Source organism: Pelobates fuscus, chromosome 3, assembly GCF_036172605.1.
Source record: "Pelobates fuscus isolate aPelFus1 chromosome 3, aPelFus1.pri, whole genome shotgun sequence".
Lineage (NCBI taxonomy): Eukaryota > Metazoa > Chordata > Amphibia > Anura > Pelobatidae > Pelobates > Pelobates fuscus.
The window spans coordinates 217,807,383-217,825,979 of NC_086319.1; the positions used below are offsets into that span (position 1 = coordinate 217,807,383).

The 18,597-nt window shown below is 39.5% G+C and overlaps 1 protein-coding gene across 1 annotated transcript in view; it reads left to right on the top strand.

Moving 5' to 3' along the window:
• Nucleotides 1–18,597, top strand: part of MUC19 (mucin 19, oligomeric) — a 118,523-nt gene that overhangs the window by 39,956 nt on the left and 59,970 nt on the right. The window contains exons 8-10 of the mRNA XM_063446227.1: nt 5,777–5,871; nt 6,638–6,764; nt 18,202–18,445. Coding sequence (XP_063302297.1) covers nt 5,777–5,871; nt 6,638–6,764; nt 18,202–18,445 — 466 coding nt within the window. The remainder of the gene's footprint in view (nt 1–5,776; nt 5,872–6,637; nt 6,765–18,201; nt 18,446–18,597) is intronic.

The following is an 18,597-nucleotide window of genomic DNA, read 5'->3' on the forward strand; positions in this document are numbered from 1 at the left end:
AAATCGGTCATGGACCAAGGGCCCGAGGGAGTCAGGGGCCCGGCAGGCTGCACAGCCATGCTCTGATCTGGGAGATCAGATCACAGATTCTCCCCAGCCAGAATCAAACATATTCTAGGGATAGGTTGCCTCCTGCAACCTATCTCATTCTGTTGTCTTTCTGTTGCCCCCTCCACCCCCACCTTCTGAGACCTGGCAGTGATCCTGCTGCTCCTGCCAGGTCTCCTCCATGTAATGGCTGCGGAGCTCAGTGTGAGGGGAAGAGGCGGGGCGAAAGAGGGGAAGTTACCTCACTTCCTGTCCTGCCCTCTACTGCAGAATCTGCTGAACCCTGGCAAACAGCAGGTAAGTAAATATTTTGTTTAAGCTAATATCCCCCCTTACCCAGCCCAGCCCCTTCACCCATCTCATCCCCTGTGCCCCCTTCACCCATCCCAGCCCTGTGCCCCCTTCACCCAGCCCTGTGCCCCCTTCACCCAGCCCTGTGCCCCCTTCACCCATCCCAGCCCTGTTCCCCCTCCACCCATCCCAGCCCTGTGCCCCCCTTCACCCACCTCAGCCCCAGTGCCCCCTTTCACCCATCCCAGACCCTGTGCCGCCCTTCACCCATCCCAGACCCTGTGCCCCCCTTCACCCATCCCAGACCCTGTGTCCCCCTTCACCCATCCCAGACCCAGTGCCCCCTTTCACCCATCCCAGCCCCTGTGCCCCTTTCACCCATCCCAGTCCATGTGCCCCTTTCACCCATCCCAGCCCATGTGCCCCTTTACCCATCCCAGCCCATATGCCCCTTTACCCATCCTAGCCCCAGTGCCCTACCCACCCAGCCCAGCACCTGTGCCCCCCTTCATCCATACCAGCCCTTGTGCTCCCTTTACCCATCACAGTCCCTGTGCCCCTTTCACCCATCCCAGCCCCAGTGCCCCTTTACCCATCTCAGTGCCCCTTCACCCATCTCAGCTCCAGTGCCCCCTTTCATGCATCCCATTACCTGTGCCGCTTCACCCATCCCATTACATGTGCCCCTTCACCCAGCCCAGTACCTGTGCCCCTTCACCCAGCCCAGTACCTGTGCCCCTTCACCCAGCCCTGTACATGTGCTCCCTTTACCTATCCCAGCCCCTGTACCCCTTCAACCATCCCAGGCCCTGTGCCCCCCTTTTCCTATCCCAGCCCCTGTGCCCCCTTCACCCATCCCAGCCCCCGTACCCCTTTATCCATCCCAGCCCCTGTGCCCACCTTTTCCTATCACAGCCCCTGTGCCCACCTTTTCCTATCCCCGGCCCTGTTCCCCCCTTTTCCTATCCCAGGCCCTGTGCCCCCTTTACCCATCCCAGGCCCTGTGCCCCCTTTACCCATCCCAGGCCCTGTGCCCCCTTCACCCATAACACCACCTGTTCCCCCATTTACCCATCCCAGTCTCTATGCCTCTTTATCCATCTGAGCCCCCTTTCATAACCCCTCTGCCCTTTTTATCCATCTGAGCCCCTATGCCCCTTTACCATCCCAGATCCTACTCCCCCTTCACCCACTACAGCCCTATCACTCTCACTCCTATCCTTCCCTGTACCCACCACAGCCTCTGTGCCTTCTTGTACACTCCTCAGCCTCTCTCTCCCTGTACCCACCTCACCCATATGCCTTCCTGCACCCACTACAGTCCTCATCACTCTCATCCCTATCCCTCCCTGCACTCACTACAGCCCCTATCCCTCACTGCTCCCACTGCAGCCGCTATCCCCCCCCCCCACCGTCCGTATGCCCCCTGCACCTACTATAGCCCCTATCCCCCATGCACTGCAGTCACTATCCACACACATACTGCAGCCTCTATATCTCCCCCACACAGTAGAGCCTCTAGTATCATACAAACATACATTACAGTCCCAGTTTCCCCCAGCTGCCTACTATAGCCCCTATCCCCCACACACACAACAGCCCCTATCCACACGCTCTCTGCAACACAACCAGCCCTCTCCACTAACATACGACACTGCAAACAGCTCCATACACACACGCAAACCCACAAGGAACCTCACTGTATGCACGTAATCCCACAAACAGCATTCCCACACATTCAATACCACATGCAGCCTCCCTACACAAACATCACAAGAGGCATCCCCAGCATGGCAATACTGCATACAGCCTCCTTATACACACACACACATCACAAGAGGCATCCCCAGCATGGCAATACTGCATACAGCCTCCTCATACATACAAACACAATTATTACAATTACTTATATAGCACCAACATATTCAGCAGTGCAGTACAATAGGTAAAACAAGTCAAACAATTAATTCTAATTCAACATGTTGACATACAGGAACACAAGCAGCATCCCACACATGCAACCACAAGTAGCCTCCAAACACATGTGTTTGGAGGCTGCTTGTATGTTTGAACATGTGGGGGATGCTGCTTGTGATGTCACCAACAAACACAGAGGAAGTGTTTAATTAAATTTGCTTTATGTCTTTATTTTAATGGGGGGAGCGTAAGGCAAGCTATTAAGGGGTACTCCACTCAAAAACAATGTTTTATTAAAACACTGTTTTTGGTTGGATTTACCCTTTAAAGCAGGGCTGTCCAACCTGCGGCCCCCCAGATGTTGCTGAACTACAACTCCCGTGATTCCCTGGCTATCTTTTTAATTGAAAGAATCATGGGAGTTTTAGTTCAGCAACATCTGGGGGGGCGCAGGTTGGACAGCCCTGCTTTATAGTATATCTGGCCCTGTTTGGGGGACGCCATGACTCACACAGCCATGTTGGGTAGCGCGCACATATCTGTATGACAGCTGCACAAAGACCTTGCACCGGGAGGGGGGCCCTTGATCTCCTATTGACCGAGGGCCCTATAAGTTGTCAGTCCGCCCCTGCACATGAGATGTGACTCTATGTTGAGGGCAGGCAGGAACTCTTTTATTAGTAGCCACAGCTGGCCTTTTATGCAAGTCCCCATGCAAGGGGCACTCCCCCCTGGTCCTGAGAGTAGACTACAGTAAAAGCAACCACACAATGACATTGGCTCTCAGGTCCAGGACACTCCCATACACAAATAAGACAATCCCTCCCCTGTGCCTGGGAGATAATTGGATCAGGAACTGTACTAATCTAATCCAATTATCTCCAAGCACAGAAGAAACATACTTTTTACAAAATCCCCAAAACACCTTTAAACACACAAAAAAACCACAAAAGTTACATCTGCTGATAGCCCTGATCTGGGTGACTGACATATTCAAAAATCACCCAGATGGGTTCAGGGGTTTAGGAATTTCCTGGAAGTCTCTCTTTATGGAGTACACAAATTACATAAATCGCATAAATCACAGAGCCTTTTAAAGTGCATTGAGCAAGGTAAATTGCAGGGCCCATAGTCCTGAGGCAGGAGGCGGCAAGCAGGCTCCTCCAGGAGCCCATGGCAAGGTTCTGTTCGCTACACCCCTCTTTTCATGTGTGGGTGAATTTTTTTTTTAAACAGATAGTGTTATTTACTAAAGTAAGAATTAAAGGTGAACGCAAAGTGAGTTTCACATTTAAAGTCAAAACAGCCAAACTGGAAATGTTTCAGCTTTGCTTTCAGCTCAGCTTATCTGGCCCTAAATTAGAAATTCACTTTGAACACAGTTTGTATTTCCATTTTTCTAAAATAACCCTGATAGTGGAGGGTTTAGCTTGTTATATACCCACCCCATGTTTAAAATGAATAATGTACATAGAGCTCAACACGCAAATCTTTTATTTTCTATTCCCCATGTGATAAAAAGAGACTCTGTAGGCACTGTAACTGCTTCATCTCATTTAAGGTGCCATCCATTCATTTAGCATTAAACTGTTTTATATGTTTTAATACAAAACATAATATGTGCTGCTTGGGCTAATTTAGAAGCTTTAGTCTGAGCTACAATGAGTGGCAGTCATTTGACTTAACCCCTTAAGGACACATGACATGTGTGACATGTCATGATTCCCTTTTATTCCAGAAGTTTGGTCCTTAAGGGGTAAAAGTGTCTCTTGACCCCTTTCAACCTATCACAGCATTCATTGCTTGTAAGAATGGGTATGGCTAGAAGGCAGTGTGTAATTACTCACTCAGCAAAATCCTCCAGTAGGTGCTGATCTGTGGCTGGCCAAGTATCCTTACGTACAGGATCATTCACTAAACCCATTGATATAGACTGAATTCTGACTGCATTGCGAATTCTCATATTTACTAAAGCAAGTGAGGTTAGGATTCGGTTCTCTAACATTTGTTAGGATGAGTTTGAAAAATCACTAATATCTACATCCAAACCAATTCAGAATAAACTGAATGCATTCATCAGGATGCACATTCGCAGATTATCATTCATTTGCTTTTTGCAAGTGAATTGATCATTTGAAGAACTATTTGCCAGCTGACAGCACTGGCAAATAGTTAAAACCCCTTGGCAGCACGGTGATTAATTAAGAGGTGACTGGCAGGCACTTGCTAGCCAACCTTCACATTAAAATAGTAAAACTAAATAAATTGGTAAAAATCCTACGGGTTGGTCAATAAGACTCCCATATTGATATAATATTTGTTGCCTTTGTCCATTCCCGTGCATGTGTCCACCCCTCCCTGATGGCTAGGACTCCTCAATCCATTAGCTACCCCTAAATTCCCTACCTATCTTTCCCACACTAAAAAAAAAAAAGATTTCAAAAGAAATTGACATTTTATAAATTAACCTGGTTGCAATGGGTCCTGTTACTTCCTGGTTTTGTTAGCTCAGTGGAGCAAAAATCAAGAGGCAGCATTTGCGCAGAGCAGCTGCCTGGCAAAGACTACTCATTGAGCCGCTTTTAGAAGCTTGTGATTGGACAGTCACAGAAAGTCTAGGTGGGATTGGAAGGGGAGGGTTTGCAAAGGCAGTAGACAAGAGAACTGCAGGTTTTGCTGGCTTTTTTTTAGATATAAGTCCAATGGAAAAAAAAAATGCATAATTAAATGCATGCAAGTTTTCATTTAGGGTATATCTACTAAACTGTGAGTTTTATTTATTTTGCATTTGGGTAGTAAAGTGCCAAAAAAAATCAGAAAAATAAAAACCACACATCAACAAAAAAATAATCCATCTTTGCCCATGGAGGGCTTGCTATGGAATGAGCCCTCCTACCAAGGAAAACCCTTTTATAGGCTTTTCACGCTCACACAGCTTTTGCAAAGTATGGGAACATTTTTCACACTTTCAATATGACCAGGAGCTCTCTGATTGTTTGGCTAGTAAGAGAGAAATGAGACTTGACTGTCAGAGCACTCTGATTGGTTGGATTGATTCAATTTGCCACATTCAGCCAGGATTTCAGTCATCCAGTGGAGTTCGACCAGCTGAAAGTTGCACTAATTCCAGGCTCATTCTGGGCCTGACTTACAAAATCTGGACGTTAATGAACTGTGCCAGGTGACTCCAGGTGCTATTACCAAATCAATTAGATTACATTTTTATAGTGTCCCTTTAATGATGGTCCACATCACCAACTCCTTACTTGATAATGTGACCTAATATAATTGCTGCACAAAACAATAATGTATAATAAAACCTTACTGACATTTCCATAGTCCCACCAGAATAGAAGTATAGCACAAAAAATATATATTTTCAAGACATGTTATATTAAACTGAACTCTGTAAATGAAAATCTGATTGACAATATGCAATAAATTGTCAGTGTATGTAATATTTATGTGATCTAGAAACTAACATATAAACAACATCTAATTTTCCATTGTTTCATTATAGAACGGTTTGCGACTGAACAGTGTTCTCAACTCAAAGATCCTAATGGACCATTTTCTCAATGTCATTTTTCTGTGGACTACACACCATTTTATGAGGTTTGTCACATGGATATTGATACCAGCATAACCCATCTACCTTACTGTGGCCACTTTTATTCCCAACACCAGTATAATCATTATGATCTTTTGTTACTCATTATTAAAAAGATACCAATGGAAAATGTGTCATCAAGTTTATTGATTAAAAAGCAAACTTTAGAGAAATGCAGCGAATTGCAGAATTTAGGCCAGAAAAACAGATTTGGAAATCAGTTTTGTATACATTTTGAAAGTTAATTACTATCTCACTGCAGCTGATTTTTCTTTTTACTTACTGTTTGTGAACTGTTTAAAATATGCATTTGTTACAAAACCTTTAATTACAAAGACTACTTGTAGTGGATATTCCTCATAGAAGCATAATTTACCTATGGAAAGTAGTTTATATATTTTTGAAATAAATAATGCAAATACGTTATCAGCATATGGCACATCTTTCCAAAGAAGTTTATTTTAGAACAACATGTATAAATGAAAAATTTAACTTATTTCACTAACACATTATTTAATTCTCAGCATTACTGAGAATGATTCACAAAAAACAACAATGTTCCTACCTTTTGTTCCAAAACTGGCAAGTCAGGTGTCAACTCACTATTACGTGTTGTTTAGTAAGTAATTATCTTGATCATTCAAAACTATTCCTAGAGATTAAACCCTAAAGGAGTAGAACAGATGAAAATGTAAAATATTAGCATTTTTAGAATTAGATTTAAAAGATAACTATTAAAATTGTGATGGTTTTTCTTGGTTAATATTGCAGAGATGTGTGCGTGCAACATGCCAAAGTGAAAATATTATCAGCAGTTTATGTACTGCTCTGAGCAATTATGCTACAGAATGTGCAGAAAATGGAGTTTTGCTATATAATTGGAGAGATGAAATGTGCGGTAAGTTTCCAGTTTATGACAATTATCAAAATATGCTCAAATATGCATTCTTTATTTTATTTTATTTTTTATAATTTTTACAATCTCATTACAGAACAGAAAATATATATTTTTTAAAATCTGGCACATATATTGTGCAGGATAAAACGTTTAAAAAACAAAGGAGGAGGGAAAACCCCTCACTTGGAACTTGAGGGATTCCCTCCACTAGTGCAAAAATACTCTCATATATACATGAAAAGGACAAATAATGGAGATATATACAGTGTTCTTAGATATCAGCAAATTAAAATATTGCAAAAAAAACAACAACAATTTGCTCTATGTAGTAAAGTAAATTCAAGGTCTATAGATGGATCTCATCAAAAGAGCACAATTATGAATTATACAATGTTGCCATCGCAGTTTTATTAATGCATGTGAAAGGTGAATCTGCTAGTCTAGTGACTCGATCCCTCTCTGTCCACGGTTCTCCAACCCTCGATTGTCAGCTGAATATTCAGGGAAGAATTATGGAAGCGTAATAACCAGACACACACTCTTTGCTTTCCAAAAGTCTTCTAATCATGTATTCAAGATGTTCTATATTTATACAATACTTGTCACGAATATTGGTTACAAAAGGTTACAAAAAGGTTACACGAGATACAAAAAAGAGGAAGTAGTTTCTGCTGTTACGTTCAATATTCAGTAATCTATTCTTACAAAATATCACATGTACATTGTGGTTAAGCGCATCCTTTTACTTAGAAACTGTTATAGCTTGTGACTTCCTTTCAGTTATGTTTTGTAAGCGGTTCTGCAAAAGAGCTTGCTACTACATTTACAAAATAATTCAATTTATACAATACTGACAGATTAATGTTTAATATTCCTTCATTTCCCCCTCTTTGAGCAATATTTTGCTCATACCCTATTTAAGGAGTCCTGGTCAGACAACTAGCCATCTGCCATGGTATATTCAGGATTGCTAGCTAATCCTGCAGGTCTTTCATTATGTCTTCGGCCACTATTCCCATAGCATAGGACTAGGCATCTGACCAGCACCATAACATTATAAATATGTATCAGCATGTTTACCATTGCTTCGGTTATGTGTATACATTTGGAGATATTCATCATAGCAAGCTGGGGATTTTGCAGGAACAGTGTTGCGTGTATGTTTGTAAATGCAGAATACAATAATCATAAAAATAGCATAAACAAGTAGAGCAAAGACCAGAACCATAACAATAATTATTGCAATATTCTTTAGCCAGTCTAGGATACTGTCAAACTTAAACATATCTGCCCATGGGTCATCAATACCTGAATTCCTCTTCATTTCTATGGACAGGTCTTCCAATTTCTTTATAGCTAGGGTTACTTTACCATTAGGGTCAAGTAATTTACAGACTCCTCCCTTTTCTGCTAAAATCATATCAAGGGCCATTCTATACTGGAAAGTCATTTGTAAGGTAGCCTGTAATTGTTCAGCAAGACCTTGTAATGCATCTCGTGTGTAATTTACAAATCTTTGCTGATTATAATATATATATAATTAATCCAGTTAACATTCTTGTTAGCTGTTATAATGGGAAAAATTGATTCAAATCCTGCTGCCACCTCGTCTCTAGCTTTAAATTCATTAGGGACCCCTCTTGGAATACCAATGGCATCTAGATATATATGTGGGTCGAAACTACCTTGTGGGGATTCCCTTTTCCTTCTTGTGGAATCAGTTACAACCTTAATTTCAGGGAGAGAGTCACCAAATATATGGAGGGGCATGATTATTTTAGCTGGGGCACATTCTCCTCTCCAAGGGGTGGGGAGTCTAGAACGTATTTTCATATCTCCACATATCCAATTAACATCTCCCACAGATTGTGTTTGATTCACTAAGGTAATATTACTGTAGGCAGAGCAGAATCCTGAAGAGAAGTTATCAAATGGTTTACCCACCTTACCATCATTATTTCCCTGAAAACACGTATAATTACCAGGGTATACTGAGACAGCATATTTAATTTAAACTTGGGTTCACCAATAGGGTGATCCCTCTTCCATTCTGCACATCCTGTAGTATTAAGAGTAGTACCTGAAAACAAGCTTAGGAAACATTCCCAATACTCATCAGGGACATGTAAGGGTATGGTTCCTAGATGAGGTCTGGCACTACCACATACATAACAGTTTGACCTGTTATTGGAATGGGCATTATATCTCATCCATTCTAGCCATGGGTTTGTATCTGTATACCCTGTTTATAGCGATATGGTATCTTCAAACGTGGGATCTGCTATGGCCATCATATCACCAAGGGTTTGAATGTGGGGCTTTAGAGGATTAACAAGGCTTTGTCTAGAGGTGAGGCTTTTCCATTCTGAGGAGTTCCACATATCTTTTAACTGGAATTTTCCTCGATTACCTCCAATACCTCCTCTTAAAAAAGGTACTGAGAATATAAATACCTTGATCTCCAGGACTGGGGTTTTCAATATAACCCCAATCTGTCCCGGTGTTCCATCCAACTGAGCCCCAATAATCACAATTGTTACCCCTCTTTGAGCAATATATTGCTCATATTATCGGTTAACATTCTCCCAGGACAGAGAAATATCCACATTATGGCATTCCCAAGCAATCATGTGGTCTACAAGAAACAGAAACTCAGCAAAAAAAAAAAAAAAGGCACTTAATACTTTTGCAGACAGATATATAGAAAATGGATGTTTAAGACAGAATGGAACTTGGGCTTATAGCAAATATATTATTGCACAACCAGGACCTTGCGTCCTATATCTTTTAACCATTTCCCTATTCCAAAGGTCCAGTCAAAACCAGTCATATCCTCACGCAGTTCCTCAAAACATGGGAATCCATCCTTGGCACACTCAACATATATCATATATCAAAAACACAGATAGTACATTCATCCCTGGGTCAGCTAACACTTCCTCTCTCTCTCTCTCTCTGGCTAACTCTACTAAAATAAAAATAAAAATAGTTCAATAGTTCAGCATGGTTCAGAAAAATAGAATAAGTCTTTCACAGAGTATAAAGAAATCAGTTTAGACACCAGACATTTTGTTCCATAAAAATGGCTAAGGGTAGCAATATGGCTGACAACAAGACAATGTCAGCTTCCAACATAGTTCTTCTTTTGTTTGCTGGATTTTCACCACAATGCTCTGTGCAACACCCCAATGGTTGAAAGGGTTATTACAGAACCAGTGGTATTAAACAGCACTGCACCTTCAGGACTTTCCAGGTTCTTGCGTGCAAAGTTTATGTCCTCATAAATAAGTATCTCAGTTTCTTCGGCCTGCATGGATAATGACCAAACAGATGTAATTGCAAAATACTTATTGCATGGTCAGCCAGAGAAATTGGCGCGTAGTCCCAGAAATCAGGTGGCACAAACACTCCAGGACGGTCTCTACAATCATACAAACACAAGGATCAATACAACATTAATAAATGAATTACCTAGGCTAAAACTTAAATTAGAGATTAATGTTAAACCCTTAATTTGTGTAACATGTACTTCTCTTATATTTGCTTATATTTTATGCAATCTGTCTTCTATGAAGTTTTACATAATACCCCTTTGGAATGCCTTTGTACAGATCAGAGAAGCACTCACTCTATAGAAATGCTTGTTAGGATGAATATTAAAACACTAACATATACATATGGGGATAATTCCCAATAAAACTCTGTTCCTAAACTTGAACCTTGATTTGATACTCAAAATTAATTACTTTAATCCTGAATAATTCAATACTTTTGGATTAACACCCAAAACTATAGAAAATATTAAAAACATGAACCATCTGTGTATTAGGCTGGGGTTGTTGGGTGTGGGTATAGGTTGGAAGCTGTGGTTGGTATTGAGGAATCTATGGGGGTGGGTTTGGGCACTCATTTTTCCAGTGACCCTGCTATCCACAATTAGAACAGTGTGTTCCACCAATGCTGAAGTTGTTACCTCTACAAAAGTTAGACCCTTTGACCAAATCCTCTACCTCTGCCTTTATTCCATATGCAGGATGGGATTACCTAACTCACATCCCCTCTTTGTGTACCACACAGATACAATATTAATAAGCTTTTAAAGGTTGAATGGATAGTTAAATTGTGTATATAAAGCAAGGTTGTCTAGGGGTATATATATAGACAATGAAAGCATAGCCTTCATATAGGGCTTGCAATACTGACAGTCTGTAACGCAGACATGCAGTTAGGTACTTTTCCATTGTTATAATATATTGAAAACACTAAGACCTTGCAAATTTTTAAAATGCACATTGCTTCCTGTACCTGGTGCCGTGCAAGGATGTAGTTGGGAAATATTTCAAATTGAGTATCAAAAGTCTAACCACAAAACTAAATGTTATACGCTTATCAAGAAAACAAGTTTAACCCATTAGTGCGTACTTTGGATAGCCTCTTTGCATAATTTGGCACCTAGTGAGATTATTATATTATTTATTAATCCTCTTCTGGATCTGCAAAATGCTTTCAATTTACCCATACAAATATAATACAGTAGTTTAGGAGATTAAAATTACCTCACTTATAAATTTCAGAAATTGTCTAATCTCTATTAAAAATACCATGTTATTATTACCCCATAATCAATGAGGCATACTAGATGAATCTTACTTTGACACAAACAATGCAATATACTTTAAAAGTAGAGTTAACTCTGAGCTGGACAATACTCCCCTATTAGAACTCCTTTATGAGGGAGAGACATCTTGTCCATTCAATCCTTTTTATCTGTAAAAGCAGGGCTCGAGTCCCGCAGGAACGCGTGGGAACGGCGTTCCTGCACTTTTTTTAGAGCAGGAACGCTGTTCCTGTTTGTGGTCCTGCAGGCACTCAGGGGGCGTCAAAAAATGCCGCCCCCAAATGCCCCTGTGTTTCCCCTGTCATGGGGGGCCCAAGAGGTGGCCTAATGGCCACCTGATGGACCCCCCGGCCGGCTCTTGTCTCTCTGTCAGACGCGGCGAGGGAGCTGTGTTCTCTCTGCTCCCTCTCGCCGCGCCGTTTGCTGATGCCGGGAGCCGGAATATGACGTCATTTCCGGCTCCCGGCATCAGCAGACAGCCCGCGCGGCGAGAGGAAGCAGAGAGAACACAGCTCCCTCGCCGCGTCTGACAGAGAGACAAGAGCCGGCCGCACTGAAGCCCCACTGGACCCCAGGGACAGGTCCACGCCAGCTCTCTAGGTAGGGAGGCTGTGTGGACATTTTTAATTTAAAAATATATATACAAATAATTTTTGTGTATATGTGTGTGTGTTGTGTGTCTGTTAGTGAGTGTGTCTGGGAGTGTATGTGTGTGTTGGTGTGTGTATGTGTCTGGGACTGTGTGTCTGGGAGTGTGTGTGTGTGTGTGTGTCTGTGAGTGTATATATGTATGTATGTATGTGTGTGTGTATGTGTCTGGGAGTGAGTGTGTGTCTGTCTTGGAGTGTATGTATCTGGGAGTGTGTGTGTATGTCTGTGAGTGTGTGTCTGGGAGTGAGTGTGTGTGTATGGGAGTGAGTGTGTGTGTCTGGGAGTGTATATATGTGTATTTGTGTGTGTTGGTGTCTGTGTGTGTGTCTGTGAGTGTGTGTATGTGTCTGGGAGTGTGAGAGTATGTGTGTCTATCTGTGAATTTGTGTGTGTGTCTTTGTGTGTGTGTGTCTGTGAGTGTATGTGTGTGTGTCTGTAAGTGTATGTGTGCACCTGAGTGTGTGTGTATGCGTTTATATATGCATACAAGTTTTGCTTTTTTTTTGGTGGTGGGGTGGGGGTGGAACTCGAGTGAGTTCCCACACTTTATTCCCCAGGACTTGAACCCTGAGTAAAAGAATTACTTTCAAGATTAATCAATTTGCAAAAGGAAACGTGGACCCACGATTTGAACAGCAGAAGTTTGCGGGGCCCCTTTCACGTGGGATGTAACAAGCGCTTTTCTTGCTCCAGGAGCGATAGCATACAATTGTTTCATTCTAGCCGGCTGGACAACATTTCACCTTTTGTAAAAACACTAAATGCTTACGTTAATGATATGCAAATCACTCTGCTAGTTAAACTCCTACACAATGGATAATACAATACATAAAACACATAACACACCAATTAATTTCAAACCATATAACTCATACTCAGCATCCAATGTAATATTACATGTCATCTCACAAAACAGACATCTCACAAAATAGACATCTCACAAAACAGATGTAGTAGAAACACATAATCCCCAGCAGATATGCCAATACAGAAAACACATCCATTGGCATGCAACTACACACTCTGTGTCCCTCCTAGGAAACACGGGTAGACACAATATGAAAGCAGTCTTAAACTAACACCTCCAAGTCTTCATTCCCATATAGCTATATCAGACCACAACACAGGGCCTCTCTGAGCTGATAGAACTACTCCAACTCCAGCTACTCTTGGCCAAACACTAGTATTCAACAGCTAATAAAACAGTTATTTGCTAGGTTATTTGGCTGGCATTCTTATCAGTATCACTAGACTGAGACAAACTGATTCAAATATAATTTAAAACAACACAGCAACATATAAATTAAACCACTTTCCAGTTAAGCTGCACACTTCACACATTATCACAGTCACCATTTACACAGAATAAACAGTTAACAGCTGTACTCAGAACATATTATTGCAAGGTATACCAATTGTTTTTTCTTAATTAACTTCATTACTTTAATCTACTATAGTATTGCATATAAAGAAAGGATCCATTTATATAGCGCGCACATAACTAAAATATTTGTATGAAAACTTCCATTAACTAATCTGAGATGATACTGCATCAACTTAAATCTTCTAGAAATTGAGCAAACATCTGGACCAGATTATACAGACATGGTTTCACCCGAATCTTTCAGAACTCTCAGAGACTTAAAAATTTATACTAAACCATGTTAAAAGGCATGGCAAACCTTAGACCGGTCAGTCTCCAAGAGCCTTAGTAACACAGGTAGAAACCTTTGTCCATGATCTCTGATTCAGGCTATATACCACAATTTAAAACAACACATATAATGTGAGACATAGAAAACACAAAACATATGCAGTAGTCATCTGTAGCAATAAAAAGGTTAGCTTACAGCACAAAATGAAGCACGTGTTGGACCACTGAAAATGCAAATGTTGCTCTCTTATTTACAAACAAAAATCATATTTACAGTATGGATCCTTTGCAAAAAAACACACAGGGCAGAGAAGATGTGCTGATTGGTGTTCTATACAATTAATCCCATATGGGGGATTAACTTTCAAATACTAATGAAGTGACTTTTTGTCTCAGTATAAAAATACTGAGCTTATCATGCAAACAATGCAACACATCCCACTCTCATAGAAAGTGCAGTGGGTTTATGGTATTAAAGTAACAATCATACCAGGCACACAGATCCCATGTAAAATAACTTACAATAAAACAGAGTAATACGCTTATACTTCTATGTGACATAAAGAATAAAGCAAAAAGAGTTTAACTATTTCATATCCTTACAGTCAGCACTAATGATTATAAACCTTATCTAAGCATAAAATACATATGAACAAGAAAAGTTAACTACTTCATATTCTTACATGGTTATTTCCCATTCCTAGGACAAATCTTTCAAACACTTATTCACACTCACAATCACCACAAGATTTAACTAATGACAATTAGAGGGTGGACAAGGTGAACCTATTTGTCTGTGTACACTTTTTCTTTTATCCTAGTATATACACTTATATACTAAATCCTTTGTCTATTCACTTATAGACACCTTAGTCTATTACTGTCTAGTTCTCTTACTAGACCTATCTAGTTCACTTACTAGAAATATAGACTATTACTGTCTAGTTCTCTTACTAGACCTTTCTAGTTCACTTACTAGAAATATAGACTGTTACTGTCTAGTTCTCTTACTAGACCTATCTAGTTCACTTACTAGAAATATATATATCCTGTCTAGTTCCCTTACTAGACTATTTAACGGGACCTTACGTAAACTGAGTCACATGAAACACATATACTAAATAACCTTTCCTAAAATGATGTAGGCTTACAAAACCATGGGGATCATAGATTCAGGGCATCAAGATAGACACAAGGAATTACTACTCACCGCAATGGCTTGGCTACAATCCCACTTACTGACACCAAGCTGAAAGGTAAATCTGCTAGTCTAGTGACTCGATCCCTCTCTGTCCACGGTTCTCCAACCCTCGATTGTCAGCTGAATATTCAGGGAAGAATTATGGAAGCGTAATAACCAGACACACACTCTTTGCTTTCCAAAAGTCTTCTAATCATGTATTCAAGATGTTCTATATTTATACAATACTTGTCACGAATATTGGTTACAAAAGGTTATAAAAAGGTTACACGAGATACAAAAAAGAGGAAGTAGTTTCTGCTGTTACGTTCAATATTCAATAATCTATTCTTACAAAATATCACATGTACATTGTGGTTAAGCGCATCCTTTTACATAGAAACTGTTATAGCTTGTGACTTTCTTTCAGTTATGTTTTGTAAGTGGTTCTGCAAAAGAGCTTGCTACTACATTTACAAAATAATTCAATTTATACAATACTGACAGATTAATTGTTTAATATTCCTTCAGCATGTTTGCCAGTGGAAACATTGTTATCAGAAAAAAATTATCTGCTCATGTGTGACAGTATTAGGTATCGACTTTAATGTATTAATATCTGAATAACATGGAAAAAAGATAAGTATGCTATAAAATAGATCTTCCCCTGATATTGTAATAAAGCTTATATCAAGAGCTGAGACAAGAAAACATCCAAAGAGACACCGCAATAGAGTGCAATTTGAAGTGTTATATGGGATACAACTAAAAAATGCATTATAATTAGCAGCAGAAATCAAAATCTAAAGAACTTGAACATACTATGCTCTCAGAACCACATGTGCGATGCTTAGAAAAGTGAATGTGCTAAAATAGACTTAATCAATTGTTGTTCTATCTGTTTGAGGAAAAGTTATAAGCAGAACTTGCAATTATACTGCTTCTCAAGTAAATATTGAGTATGTATAAATACACATATGGGGAATTCAAAGGCAAAAGTATATAACCCAAGTGAAGAAATAGGGGAACACTAGAATGAATATAATGGACAAAGTAAATGTAATATATACGTAGTCACTACACTTACAGGGACCTGTAACTCTCAAGGGAAAGGAGGGAACAATATAAAGTATGAAGGCTAAGTACTTGTGTTGCATGCATTCAATATCTCCTTATAATAACCTAATTTATAATCCCTATGGCAACCTCGGTACACAATAGGACGTAGTGTGCCTTCAAATACATAGAGAGTGATAGTATAGAGAAATGCAGGAAAGGATGCTAAGAAAAAAATAAGTATTAAGTCTTGCCCATAGTGAGTTACAATGTAAAGGTGCACGCCAGGTCTTTTTTCTTCCCATTGTGATTTAAGTGAATTACGCACTGATTAAAGGTACCTGAACTATCTAAATACAGCTCTGAAATGTAATTATTTATGCACTATTTTAACCCCTTAAGGACAGAGCTTCAGAAGCTTGTCTTACGCTTAATGACACAAGCAATTTTTGCATTTTCTTGCTGTTTGCGTTCAACTGCAATTTGCATCTCTCTCGTTTATTGCACCAACGCATATTATATACTGTTTTTTAAAGGACAGAAAGGGCTTTAATTTGATGTAACATATATATATATATATATATATAAATGCTTATTATAATAAAAAAAAATACAGAAAAATGCAAAACAAAATAAAAAACAATACAGTTTTTGCAATAATAATGTGTGCATAATTAGTGCAGGTTAAAGAAAGTAATTACAAATAAATTCATTTAGTTGTTCTGATTTACAGAATATATAATGTGTCTGGGATTTTAAGTTTGTTTTGGTAGTTACAAGTCAAAAATCACAAGGAGTAAAATAAACTTTTAATGTGGAGCAATTTTAGAATTTGGTATGTTTGTCTTGTAAGCTTATAACCATAAAAGAAAACAAAATTGCCACACAAAAGTATATATTTATATAAAGTAGACATCACAGGCTATTTACTTAAGGTTGTTTCAACACTTTCTACGTAGTCATTTCACCGCCAACCTCTGCTAAATATTGGAGTAAAATTTAGTTTTTTTTTGTTTTTGGAACACAAACTTACAACAAAGAACTTCTCATGTGTATTTTGTAAAGTTGGTGTGTGCTATTCCTGTACAAAGTTTTATTTTGTGTTCAGTTACATCTGCTGAGTAAAATATATAATTTTACAATATTTAAATAAATTAATAAAATAAATTTAACCCCTGAGGGTTAAAAAAAATTAACCCTCAGGGGTTAAAAATAAATAAATCAGATGACAGTAAAATGTAATCCCTGCCAATTGATCACTGTAGTCAGTGATCAATTGGAAGGGAAGGGGTACATTTTTTATTAAAAGGGATAAAGGGGGGTGGGATTTTAAACTAACTTTATTTTTTTTTAACAGGGACAAGATCAGTGAAGATCCGCCTCCCTGCACTTCATAGTGAACCCGGAAGTGCAGGCAGGCGGAAGGTGAGTATACACAGCACATGTGCTCGCTCTGACATGCTGTCAGAGCGAGCACATGTGCTGGGACAGTCCGATCTGGTGCTCCCGGTCTGCCTCTAATACAGAGGCAGACCGGAGCACCATTAACCCCGCGATCTTGGGTTAATTTTACCGTGTGACGGACGAGGTCCGTCACCCGTCGTTAAGGGTATCCCTAGGATGACGGACCTTGTCCGTCACCCGTCCTGAAGGAGTTAACAATCTCATTTTATTTATATATTTATAATGTTTGAGTGTTCCTTGTAACTTATAGATTCAGGGCTCCCCTTTGAAAATATATATTGTTTTAAAAATCACTTTTTATCCAGTGCTACCTTGGTCTCATCAAGGCAGATGGTCTGCCTGCTGTGAGATCATTATTCTGATGATCTCTGGAGATCTATGGCGCAATGCCATGCTTTGCCAATCATATGCTTCTCAGAAGCATTATCCAAATGTTTATCTATAAGAAGAATTATCACTGTTTGGTTACATCATGCTGGATGGGAAACATTTTTAATACAACTGTCATGTTTATTCACTAAAGTGAGAATTCAGAGTGCACTTAAAATTGTAGCCAAGTTAGAAAAACAAGATTAACATTTGTCTGATCTAAAAATACATTATATGTCCTTTTGCTTAGGCACTATGAAGTTAAAAATAGATATACTTTTCTTGTAATACTCAGGACTTTCACACCATTCACACTGTTCTATAAATATTAATTTCAATTAGATAAGTTAATAATAATTTAAAGCAAGATTGCAATTCTGAACGTTGCATAATATTTACATAAAGAAGGCATTTTACCAATCTACTTGTCTTCTTTCTGTAACAGACAAACAATGTAAGAACAATCAGGTGCTCCAGTACGAATATGCTTCCTGTCACCGCACTTGCATTTCACCTACTGTGGCTGACAATTGTGAGAATAAAACCTTTATGATTGAAGCATGTGGTTGTCCAGATGGGTTCTTCTTGAACTCAAAAGATTCTTGTGTCCAGAAAGACGACTGTGACTGCCATATTGGTTATGATGTTATGGAGGCACATGCATCAAAAATTATTGATAGCCATACATGGTAAGAGGATATTTTAAACTGTTTTTGCCTAGTGTAGTGAATAACAAAGATGGTTATGAATAGTATGTCATTTATAGTCACGACTGTCATTACATATATATGTATTTGCTTAAGCATACAAATTAAATGAGCGGTGTTAATTTGTGTTTCAC